Source organism: Ambystoma mexicanum, chromosome 7q, assembly GCF_040938575.1.
Source record: "Ambystoma mexicanum isolate Mex_15411 chromosome 7q, UKY_AmexF1_1, whole genome shotgun sequence".
NCBI lineage: Eukaryota > Metazoa > Chordata > Amphibia > Caudata > Ambystomatidae > Ambystoma > Ambystoma mexicanum.
This window is the reverse complement of record NC_090941.1, coordinates 660,084,098-660,096,401: the sequence shown is the minus strand read 5'-3', so window position 1 is coordinate 660,096,401 and position 12,304 is coordinate 660,084,098. Positions and strand designations below refer to the sequence as shown.

At 47.7% G+C, this 12,304-nt stretch overlaps 1 protein-coding gene across 2 annotated transcripts in view; it reads left to right on the top strand.

The window, feature by feature from the left end:
- The window catches only part of PAN3 (poly(A) specific ribonuclease subunit PAN3), a 2,094,753-nt gene that overhangs the window by 268,721 nt on the left and 1,813,728 nt on the right, over positions 1–12,304 (top strand). For both annotated transcript variants that reach the window (XM_069640299.1, XM_069640298.1), the window contains one exon: positions 1,637–1,758. In XM_069640299.1, coding sequence (XP_069496400.1) covers positions 1,637–1,758 — 122 coding nt within the window. The remainder of the gene's footprint in view (positions 1–1,636; positions 1,759–12,304) is intronic.

The following is a 12,304-nucleotide window of genomic DNA, read 5'->3' as shown; positions in this document are numbered from 1 at the left end:
AAATTAACTCCTACTCCAACACCACCTTTGCACTGATACTATTGGACCTTTTCGGCGGCTTTTATCACAGTCCACTGTTTAACCCTCATCAAAAGAATAGAAGAAATGGGGGGGGGGTTAGCAACATCGCACTACAACAGATGAAATCTTCCTGATGGAACAAACCCTCTGGCTTCCCCTTTTCAGCTCAATGGCACACATACTTTCATCTGGTGTTCCACAATGCTCATCCCTCTCACCACTACATCTACATGGCTCCTTTCATGAAGCTCATCAAACACACAGGCTACAACTACGCAGATGATACTCCAATCATCTACAGAATTGCCACCAGCAAGGTACTAGACCAAACTCGTCAATTACATTTCACAAATCGATGCATGGATGAGCAACAACCACCTTTCATTCCACCCGGATAAAACTAAAATCACGATCGCGCCCAGCAAGCCTTCTATCCAACTGCCATACTTTGGCCCTTGTAAATGGGAAGCCTCCTTAATTGGTATGCGTTCTTGCAGTAAATTCGCACTGGATGTTTTTGCAGTATAATTTCAGAACTAATTGGAGGGGGCTCACAAAATCCTCCTTAAAAACATATGCTAAAACACGAAAATTTCGCAGACATTCTTGTTCTGGTTTCTCATCACCATTGGGCCACCGAGCTGTAATGGGGGCAGAACCCAGCGTGTGTAGCTTAGACACATACTGCTCATATTGAATATAACTTAAGCGATATTAAAAAAACAATTGTAATACTACATACAGATGTGGGTATGTGTTATAGCGTAACATCTTCATTTTTTTATTTTTGTACCTTTATTTACTCTTGGCAGACAAAGGAGCAGAATTATAATAGCATATCGATAGGTCAACAGTCCTTCTCAATACACATCATTCTTGAACCCATATATCATGTAACACCCTGTAATGTAACGGTAGGCTTTAAAAACGTAAAGCCTACCGTTACATTATTCATTACATTCAAAAGTGGACTCATGGAGCATATCAATCTTTTGAAATCGGTGAAACATCTTTAGTTGAAGACAAGAGTCCTTGAATTCGGCAAGTGTTGGAAGCTGAGTCTTCCGTTGCGCAGCCCATGAGCACACGGATGGACTCGCGGGTTGCCTCACTGGAAACAAGAGCGCGCTGATAACATTAACATGTATATCGTAGGAACATGACTTATTGTATAGGCATGTGTAGTGCATGCAAAAAGAACTTTAGTATAGCCGTGGAACTGTTTTGGTGGTAAGTACTTTGGACGGCCTGGCTAATAGGTAGTGTGGACAGTTTTCATGGCCACAGGCCATGGCCAGTAGCCCACAAATGCGCTATGGGTGTAAAGTGGCCATTGGGTTTGACTTGAGGCCAGCCCAGTGGCTACAATACGCATAAATGAATGTGGCAAGATACTGCTCACAGGAATTTGCATTTGGCTACATTTCTATATTGCAGGATATCAAGTCTACAACCTGCTTGGCTCTGATGCGTATGACTTAATGTACTGATTTTATTGTTACTGTTTTATATGCCATATATTTTAAGAGCACCTCAAACATGTAAAACAGCCCATACTGTTGTGATGTGTGAACACTAATTCATATTTTGAATATTTGTAATTGTTTTATTTCAGTTGCTGGGATGGATGGTAGTACTTTGTCAGATGCTGGTCTCACAGATTCCTACTTCAGCACCAGCTTTATTGGAGTCAACGGATTTGGAAGCCCTGCAGATGCAAAGTATCCCATGATGCAGGTAATGCTATTTTGTTTATTAATATTTACTTTAGACTACAAGATTTGCGCCACTCATACTAGCCATTGGAAATGGATTATTTACTATTGGCGAGTAGGAAATGGTGTGCTGTGTGCTTGTTTACAATTGGCATTCACAAACCAGGGGGAGTGGCCTTTTTATGTCTGGCTAGTAACGTATAACTGGAAGTCTTGCACCCAGTTTACATGAATGCTGATTATCTCATGGAAAGACTGTTTAGAACCCTTGCTCCTGCCCTTCTGGTAGTTCTACACCAGACTGGTCCAAGAGGCTTTGTTCAAACTGTAATAATAGTAAAAACTGCAATAATTGGAGGCAGCACCTGCAGCGCTGAACAGCAGCTTTGCATGTCTGAGAGCTTGGAGAGAGGACGAGGGGGTATGAGCCCCCTATTGCTTTCATATTACCCAAGTGCAGAACAGTTTGCCAAAAGATTTATCCTATGATCCATGATTGCACATGGTTTTCTGTTGTATATGTACATTTTGGTGGTTTACACAACACCATATGCAAAAGGTACTCTTTCAGAGTAGTCTAGGGAGGAAAGAAGTTGGTGGTGGGAGGGAGGAGTGTGGCAGTGGTACAAGGGTGTCACCAGTGATGTAGTGTGGGTAACGAGGCAGGGACGGGAGCCGGAATGTAAAGTTGTCCTTCACAGCAGAGATCTTGCTGGCACATTTTTGATAATGTGGTGGCATGATAAAGTTAAGTGCCATACGGGTCGGATATCAGTTGAGGCTAAACATGTATAGATTGCCTGTGCATCTGTAGTGTTTGCTGTTTGGTTTTCGGCAAGTTCCTGCACCATTGAAGTAGGGCTCCTTGTTTAGGTTCTTTGTATAGTTGTTTGTTTTTTCTTTTTTGCTTGTGCAGAGAAGGCTTTTTGAAAGGTGATTTAAGACCTTTCCTGAACGGTGGGAATGTTTTCAGAAGTCAAATGTTTTTGAAACGCATAGAATCTCCCTATCTTGGCCAAACGTGGGTTCCCTGATCGGTTGTAACATTTAGCTTGTCAGAGGCACTTGGACCCATTGCTCCAGGTGGTTTGATCGTCCATGAATAGAATTTTGAGGTTCGTCCTCCTGTTAAGTGGGGAATCCAGTGAAGGGCTACCAGGGTCTGTGTAATGTGTTTGTGTCTCATGAGGCCCAGGACCCTGGCGATTGCTTCGTCACACTAGTTGATGGTTCTTTAACATGCTTTTGCAGTAATCCAGTAAAGAAAGTACCAAGGCACTCGGGACCCTTCACTCCCCAACCCCCCCTGGTACCCTATTGTGGTGGAACTACATGAAAGGAAGAATTTTCCTCAGAATGTGGAGATGGTAGTTGGCATTCCTGGCAATAGTGCTTCCTTGAGGTTTGACGGATAGGTCTTTATCAAAAATTACCCTCACGTTTCTGACTGCTTTGGTCAGATCAGCATTGGTGTTCCCAGAATCGCAGATTAGCATTTCTCTTATTAAAGCACAGGCAACTCTCACTCGTCCAGTTTTTCATTTCTGTATTTGTCCTGTGAACTTCCGGAGGTTTTCAATTGTGTTATCTGTTTAGTTAAACTTTTCCACTACAAAGATATTGAATGGGTTTGCAGAATTTTCTAAGTGTGACAAGTGGCCTCTTGCATTGTGCATTCTGAATAACCTTGAACGGGGCAGGCGCCTGTGGGGGCAGGGAGGGAAAGGTTAAGTGATGGGGCGCCGAGTTTAATTGTGCGGTGGTCACCTGGGTCATGCAATCTGTCAAGAAGAGTGATAGCCAGATGTGATACATCTGTGGATGTTGTCCCTCCTCCCCTAGGGAGAGACATTTGCCACAGGGCCTGGGTGGTGCGTCCACAGTACAATAGTCCCCCTGGGGGTGGTGCACTAAGGGAGCATCACATGGGAAAGGGAAGCCCTTTACGGGATTAGGGACGACCATTACCGGTGAACACGGTATCCTCGCCCATCACCTGACTCTAGACCCCCTTCCTACAATCCTAAGAACAACCCCTTACCTAATAGGCTGATGAGTTGTCACCTTACATGTCCCCTAGAAAGTACTGGGACAAGGAAGAATAGCAATTACCTAAGTGAACATCCCTTTCCCAGAAATATGACGAATCGCAGTGACTCATAAGGCAGTCGATCAGTACTGCGATGAGACAAGTGCTGAGGCATGATGATTACCTGTAGCAACTGCTTTGAGCAGTCTAGTGTTTCCCCAAATCCTATTGGCCAGAGCCAGTATAAAAGGGAAGAGAGACTCTGGATATGAGAGGAGCCCTCCCCGGGGAAACCATGTGGAAGTAGTGAAGCCAGAAAACGGCAGACCGGGACCCTTACCTAGAGTCAGTGGGGTCCCTGGCAAGCCCAGAGAGCAGAGACTGGCCCTTAGAAGCAGAGGAAGCCACCCAGCTGAGCAGGAAGGCTGCGGCTCAGTCTGCTCAACTTGGCCAGACCCAAGGAGAGAACAGTGGCAGCCGAGAAGCAGCTGGGAATGCTATCCCAGCTGACCTGCTAGACGCAGAGGGCAGAGAAAGGCAGCGTACAGTCCTGGATGCAGGGATGATATGGCCACTTACCGATGGCAACCCCTGGGTGTCCTGGCGACTCAAGCATGGCAACCTTGAGAAGAGCTCCTGGGAAGGACTCCTGCAGAGCAACGAACAACGCCAGCAAGTCATTGCTGCTGCAGACTTGCAGAAGTAGCCCGCTGCTCGGAACCCGTTCACCAAGAAACAAGGTACATGGGCCTCATTGAGCGGGGCAGAAGGTCCGGGAAAGCTTGAGAACAAATAGAGAGTAAAGAATATAAGGCTGCAGGGGTGGGGGGGGGGACCCTGTATGACACAGTGCAAGACTTTGAACCGCACTACTATGACAATAAGAGACTAAACAGGTCTGGGACCCTAGGAGTGAGCAAAACTGAAGGGGTTGCTTGGCAGGAGTGTAAAGCAAGCTACCCTAAGAATGACTTGCAAGTTTGGGACCTGTACCCAGGTAGAAGTCAGAGAATAAGTGTGTCTGGGACCCTGAGAATTACAGAAGTTATTAGAAAGGAGGCACAAGCTTGGCAGGAGAGTGAACCAAGCTGTAGCTAAACCGTTGTGAAAGTCTGGGACCCGCACCCAAGCAAGTATAAAAGAATAAGAGGGGCTGGCACCCTAAGAGCTGAAGACTGAGCCAGAAGCTTGGCAGGGGATTAAACCAACTACCAGTAAATTGCCTGGCGAACCTGGGACTTGCACTCATAAGCGCTATAGGAACTATATTTGAAACCGCACTTGGTCTGGGACCCACCAAGATACAAGGAAGAAATACTGAAGCAATGTTAGAAATAGCTTCCTAGATTGTGTCTGGCAGGAGAGCAAACAAGACCTATCCATTGGTTGTGAACCAGAGAGAGAGATTCACAGGAACTTGGAGAACCAGAAGAAATCCAGGGGAAATGAGCTATTCCCTAGATAGTGGAACATTATATTGTGGAAAGAGAACTTTTTTTTTGCCCATTTTTTAATAACCGAGATTAACTGGAACATTCTTTTGGTGAAGAACTTTAACCATCTAGTAGAAGGATATATCCATGCACTTTAGTTTATTTGCTATTAGTGTTTGGGTCAGAGATGGGTTTTTGGGCGTGAATGACATTTCAGACATCCTGACTTATTCCCTAGATTTCTTAGATCTGGGGCCAGAGAAGCTGCTTTCCAACCTTCTATCATTTAATAAACGTTAACCCAAAGAATGTCACCACTGTGTCCGAGCCTTCCTTCTGCACCCTTACACATACTAGTACCTGCTTTGTGACACCCCTGATGTGTCTGAGGCAGGGCAGCAGGATATCATGATTAACAATGTCCTATCATGTTTATGGATCGGAGTGAATTTGTGCTGCATGGTAGTTCTCCAAGGCCTTGAGGATTTCATACCTGATGGTCAACAGGGATCTTTCTATCCCTCTGAGCAGCCTCAACTGTAAATGGTGGGCATCCAAGTTTGTTGGTTTTATTTTACTCTTGGAGCTCTTTGTGGTTAGTTTTTCCTAAACCTTCTTTTCAAATGTAAGTTGGATCAAACATTTGACATTGCGTTTATTCTGTTTTTTATTATTTTTTATTTTTTTATATATTTTTTTAACCGCACGGTTAGCCCAGCCTCCTTTACCACTTTGCTATAGAGCCTGTGGTGGGAGGCTTGGCACAGGTGCAAGTATGCTGACATGTACTTTTTTGAAGGATGCAGGTCATGGCAGGGCCCAGACTAACGTTTTGCCTAAGGAGCCACTGGCTCCCAAAGTAAAAATGCTAGGCGCCAAATCAAATTCCTAGGCGCTACATTTTTAAGATGATTACCAATTCAAAATGACCCCGCAAGATTACAAGCAAAACCAATTCTGTTATTCAATAATAAAATAACTACAGAAACATGTTATTTACACACTTTATTTTCTTTTGTTGCCTTTACTACCACATTGCCTGATTAGTATTTGGAGTAGAAATTAGCACTTTGCACCCCCTTATTCCTATGCCTGTATACCTCAACAGAATGAATCTGAAAGCTATGAAACAAATGAAACGTGTGCATGCGAAGGATTACTTCTTCTGTCTAATGTTATGGTGATCCCAAAGAGAAGGAATACATTTTCTAGGACCCCGACAAAAGAAACATTTGAAATTTGCTGATAAGCAAAGTGATGGGGTACACGCCCGGCATGCCTTGGTTGTTGGTTTGTTAATAGCAATACAATGCTGATCAAAATGCTTATTGGTGCACATTGGCCAACTTGTGGTCTCTCTTCACTTTCATATGTTACTTACGATTTTTCATCTATTCTATAGCCCCACTCCTCTCCTTATCCTCAGGTTCTACCTCAAAACTACAGTTTTGTTATTCATCTACATCATTGACTCATACAATTAATCACATGTTACTTCCACTTCTTTGCCATCACTCCTCCCTGTTCGTGCAATCCTGTCTGCTGCACCAGAATATATTCAGTGTCATGAAAAGTCCTCTTTCGAATGGATTGTGTCTTCCAACATATTCCACATCTTTGACATGTAATGTCCACAGCTGTGCTGCTTCGGAACGTTTTTTCGGCAGAGGACGTCCTGCGTCGGATCGATGTCCCTCGAAGGCCTCCGTCGAGGGTGACGTCACCGGATGTTATAAATGGGACGCACAGCGCCCGTAGACTCAGTTCTGTTTTTTCCGCAAACGTGTTTGCTTCGAGAACTCGGCACGCCTCGTGTGATCTTCTTCGAAGAAAATGTCTTTATCTTATACCCCTCCCACTCCGCGGTCTGGATTTAAGACATGCAGGTACTGTAAATCCAAAATGTTGATTACAGACCCGCACCACATCTGCTTGTAGTGTCTGGGCGAAAGTCATGATACCGACGACTGCTCAAAGTGCCAGTCGTTGACTGCCAAGGCCTTGCGGGAGCATAAGGGGAAGTTGCAGGTAGGTCGGGTTTCTAAACCTCATAAATCCCAAAAAGCTACGGGTATTTCCACCGATGATTCGAGGGGTGACTCTCCTGGTCGGAAGGAGTCCCAGGGATCTCGATGCCGAAGTGGGTCCTGCCACTCATCCTCCTTGTCTCGGCAGTCCTGGAAGCAGCGTCACCGATCGCCTTTCCCGGTCCTCGTCGGATGATGGCCCTGCGTGGAAAGTGGCTTGTCCCACTAAATCCTCGACTCCTGAGGAATGGGAGGCATTCAGGGAGCAAATGCTGGCGATTTATCAATCCCAGGGAACAGTTCCATCCGCGCCTTTGGAAGAAGCCGGCAGGGAACGGTCTCGGCCCGATGCTCGCGCTCCTTCGAGTCCGGGCTCTCGGCACGATAAACATCGGGAACCGTCGAGGTCCCGTTCGGACAAGGCTACGGTGGATCACCGGAGACGTGCCAGATCCAGGTCTCGGTCTTCGTCCCCAGCGAAACCGCAGAAATCTGGAAAGGGCTTGAAGTCGGCGTCAACAGTCTGCGCCATGTCCGTCGAGTGCGGCTGTCGGAGCTTTGTTTTCGATACAGCCTTCGGAGCCGTTGACGCCGAAGCCATCGGTGCCCTTGACGCCTTTGGGGCAATTTGGCTGGAATTTGCCGGTAGAGGCCCCTGGTACTGTGGATCCTCTGAGAAAGGCTTTATCCAAGACTGAGGCCTGTTGTGGACTCCAGAGCCGCTCCTGACCCTAGGAAAGGAGTTCTTTCATTCTCCGCATGATATTTGAGGATGATGAGAGGTCAGATATGGAGTTTGAGCCTGTTGAAACTCATGAGGCTCCTGATATGGTCTTTTCTGAAGACAGTCAGTTGGAGGAGTTGCGTCAGTCGTTCCATGATGCCAGTGGCCTTGACACATCTCCTGAGGTGGAGTTAGGTAGGCCAGAGCCTGGGGCTCATGCTGAATCTTCCTATAGGAGGTTAATGTCTAGAGTTAGAGTATCTCAGGTGGTCCGGTCCTCTGGTTGCATTCGATCAGGATGACCGGACTGATATTTTGGATCGGGGTCCGTCCACTGACCCAGTAATACCACCCATCCGGTAGCGACCCTCAGCTACCTATCCACTCACCCCACTCTGGAGATTTTGGTGGTTCAGGTGGCTACGGCCATCTAGAGGTAGGTGGCGTACCCTACCATCCCTCCTAATGGGGAAGACGAGTGCTTCGATGGTTGGGCCTGCAAGGTATTTTCAGCTGGGAGTATGGCACTGAAGTAGGCCAACTCCACCTGTGCCGTAGCAAGATTTTCACACTCTGTGGAATTGTGTCTCTATAGCGGCTGAGCATATTCCCGAGGGGGAAGAAAGGTTTGGGTTCCTTGCTCTTGTGCAGGATGGTACGGATGCCATATGTGAATCCCTTCAGTCTGGGTTGAGACGGCTGATGGTGTTAGCCGGTCCATGGCTGCGAGCACTGTGCTACGCAGGTTTGCATGGTTGCAGAAGTAGAGTTCTGGGATGTGCAAGCCCGTCTTCTGAACATGCCCCTTGATGGCTCATTTGTTTGGCAGCAAGGCTGACCAGATCCTTGAGAGGTTGCAGACCTCCAAAGATGCTAAATCTTTGGGCACAGCTGTGCGTCAACCTCTGCCTTTTCGTCCTAGGGGACAACAGTGGAGGGGGGGTTCCTTTCGTTACTACTCTTCTTTTGGTAGAACGAGAAGAGCCGCTAATCAAAGGGGTCACCATAAAGGTAACTGTGGTGGACGGGGAACTAGAGGTGCCAGAGCCACTCAGACAGCTGCTTCTTTGCCTTCAGGTGCTGCCACAGCCGCTCCAAGACAGCTTTGAGGCCATGTTCCATTGTTCGCCGGTTGGGGGCAGACTGTCTCAGCATCTCGAAGAATGGCGAGCTATTACTTCGGATGCGTGGGTTCTGGATACAATAGCCCGCGGCTACTGCCTTCCTTTCCTAAAGCGGCCTCACGACAATCCACCGGGGAATCTCTTTGAAGATTCTGCATCCGCTCCTTGTGCAGGAAATCTTGACCCTGCTGGAGAAAGGTGCTATAGAACTGGTGCCTGTGGCGGAGAGTAACAAGGGGATGGTATTCCCCATATGTTTTGATTCCAAAGAAAGACGGGGGGACTGAGACCCACCTTGGACTTACATTGGTTGAACAAGTTCCTCAGGAAGGACAAGTTCAAGATGGTCACTCTTTCTCAGGTCCTTCAGGCCCTTTGACTTCAGGATAGGTTGGTGTCTCTGGACCTACAGGATGCTTATTTTCATGTGCGGATTCATCCAAAGCACAGAAAATGCCTGAGGTTTGCGGCTGGCAACTCACACTTTCAGTTTTGGGTCCTGCCATTCGGATTGACATCCGCCCGAGGGTCTTCACCAAGCTAATGGTGGTGGTGGCGTATCTCAGAAGGGGGTGGGATGGGTTTCACATCTACCCCTACCTGGACGACTGGCTGATCTGTGCGCGTTCTCCAGAACAAGCCTTGGATCATCTCAGCCTCACCTGCCGCTCCCTTCACAATCTGGGCTTCTCCCAAAATTTCAAGAAGTAGCATATGACACCTTCCCAACAGCTCCAGTACATTGGGGCTGTGTTGGACACATCCTTGGAAGTGCTCGCCTCCCAAGGTGAGGGCTCATCACATTGTACGGATGGTTAACACATTTCAACGTGCCCATAGTCTTCCGGCTTTCGAATTCTTAAGGTTGCTCGGCCTCATGGCATCCTGCATTTTTCTGGTGCCAGAGCCCAGACCGAGGATGAGATCCCTTCAATGGGTTCTCAAAAGGCAGTGGTCGCAATTATCAGGCAAGATGTCGGATCCCGTTCAGATTCCACGCTGTCTCGCAGGAACTTCTGTGGTGGGCCTGCAAAGAGAATCTGATGCAGGGGGAGCCATTTTGGCAACTATGGCCGGAGGTGACGGTGTTGACAGACGCTTCCCTCACAGGATGGGGAGCTCATGCCAACGATCTGACCGCCAGCGGTCTTTGGTCTCTGTCAGAGTCCAAACTCCACATAAACCTTTAGGAGCTGAGGGCCATCAGGCTGGCCCTAAAGGCTTTTCTGCCGTCTGTACAGGGGAAGAGTGTCCTGATCATGACTGACAACACAGTGGGCATGCATTACCTCAACAAAAAAGGGGTGGCGGCTAGGGTCACTTCTGCTGTGCAGAGAGGCGATGCAGTGCTGGTTCTGGGCGATGCAGTGCTGGTTCTGGGCGATGCAGCAAGGAGTCTCACGCTATGCAGTTCATCTAGCTGGAGAGGAGAATGTGGCGGCGGACGCTCCTCGCCCTTTGGGGAACCCCTCAAGTGGATCTATTTGCAACCAATGCCAACCGGAAGTGCGAGAGATTTTGCTCAAGGGAATTTCCTCTGAAAGGAGCGTTGGGGGACGCATTCGTCGTGGATTAGTCATTCCCACTCTCTGTACACGTTTCCTCCGGTCCTCGTCATTCCTCAGGTGCTAAGGAGGTTGCGGCGATTCGGATCCCACATGATCCTCATTCTCCGGATTGGGCCAGGAGAGCGTGGTACCGGACCTTCTAGAAATGTCCATCTGTCCTCCACACCGTCTTCCCCACAGAGTGGATCGTCTCTCACGAGAGGGCGGTCGGGTTCTCCATCCAGCGGTCAAGACTCTCAACCTTTACGCTTGGTTTCTGAAAGGTTGAGATATAAGTATTGGGACCTCCCGGATGACATGATGGAGGTGTTGATTTCGGCCAGGCGGCTGGCAACCAAATCCCTGCCCCGTTACCGTAAGTTTTGCGACGGGTGCAGAGGAAACCATGTCGATCCTTTTGAGTCTTCCATACCGGTGGTTCTGTCTTGCTTTCTTTGGCCCACAGGGGTATTCAAGTGGGTACCATTAAATGTTACCTGGTGGCACTGTCTATTTTTAAGTGCCCGTCTGAAGAATGTTCTTATTTTAAGATTCCTTTGATTACCCAGTTTCTAAAAGTGCACACTAATGTGTTCCAGCCGTTTCAGGTGCTGGTTTGGGATATGAATTTGGTCTTTCTGATGGGTGCTCCGTTTGAACCGCTGCACTCTTGTCCTTTTTGAGACTGTTGTCTTTCAAGATGTTTTTCTTGGTTGCAGTTACATCTGCTCGCAGAGTGAGTGAATTGCAGGCACTTTAATCTAAGCCACCCTTTACTGTGTGCCACAAGGATAGGGTTGTACTGAGGATACGTCTGTCCTTCCTACCTAAGGTAGTGTCTGAGTTTCATCTGAGCCAGAAAGTGGTACTTCCTGCTTTCGATCCTACCCCTCATCCTGGTAAGTAAGAGGAGAGACTTGATAGGTTGACCCTAGGAGAGCTTTGAGCTTTTACATCTCTAGTTTGTCCAGGGTCAGAGTGGACAACCGGCTTTTTGTGGTATAGACTGATTGGGCAAGGCTGTTACTAAACAGACCTTGTCCAGGTGGATTATCCTCCCCATTACTGAATGTTACAGATTGGCAGGCAAGGACCCTCCGGAAGGGTTGAGAGCTCACTCTACTAGGGGGCGTGGTTACATCCACAGCCCTGCAGTGGGGAGTTCCTATTAAGAATATTTGTGACGCAGAAACATAGCCTTCCATGATATGATCGTTGATTAATATAGCGCCTATACACAATGTGTTTCAAAGCGCTTCAAGGCAAGGGAGGGAACAAGGGAAAATACCAAATTCTTACAGGCCATGAACAGTAAGGATGTGAAATTAACTATCCTACTCGGCCTGACGACATTTCAGATAGTGCAAGAGCTAAGACATAGATAAGGATGGGAGGGGGAGAGTGGGAAGGAAATGGAAACAGACAGGCGACTACCGTACTAGGCCTGACGACATTTCTGGTAGAGCCGGAGAAAAACAAAAGGCGAGGGAGAGGGGTGCAGAAAGGGCAGGGAGGAACTAAACCGGGCGCGCGCTCCGAGGAAGTGGGCCTGAAGTGGGCTGTCTGCTGTGGGAAAGGCTCCTGCTCCTGCTATGAGCAACGTTTGGACATTAACTGGGTACTTAACTGCGGCAGGAAAACCCCTAAATGGACTTTAGATTAGATTTAATATAATTATACATTA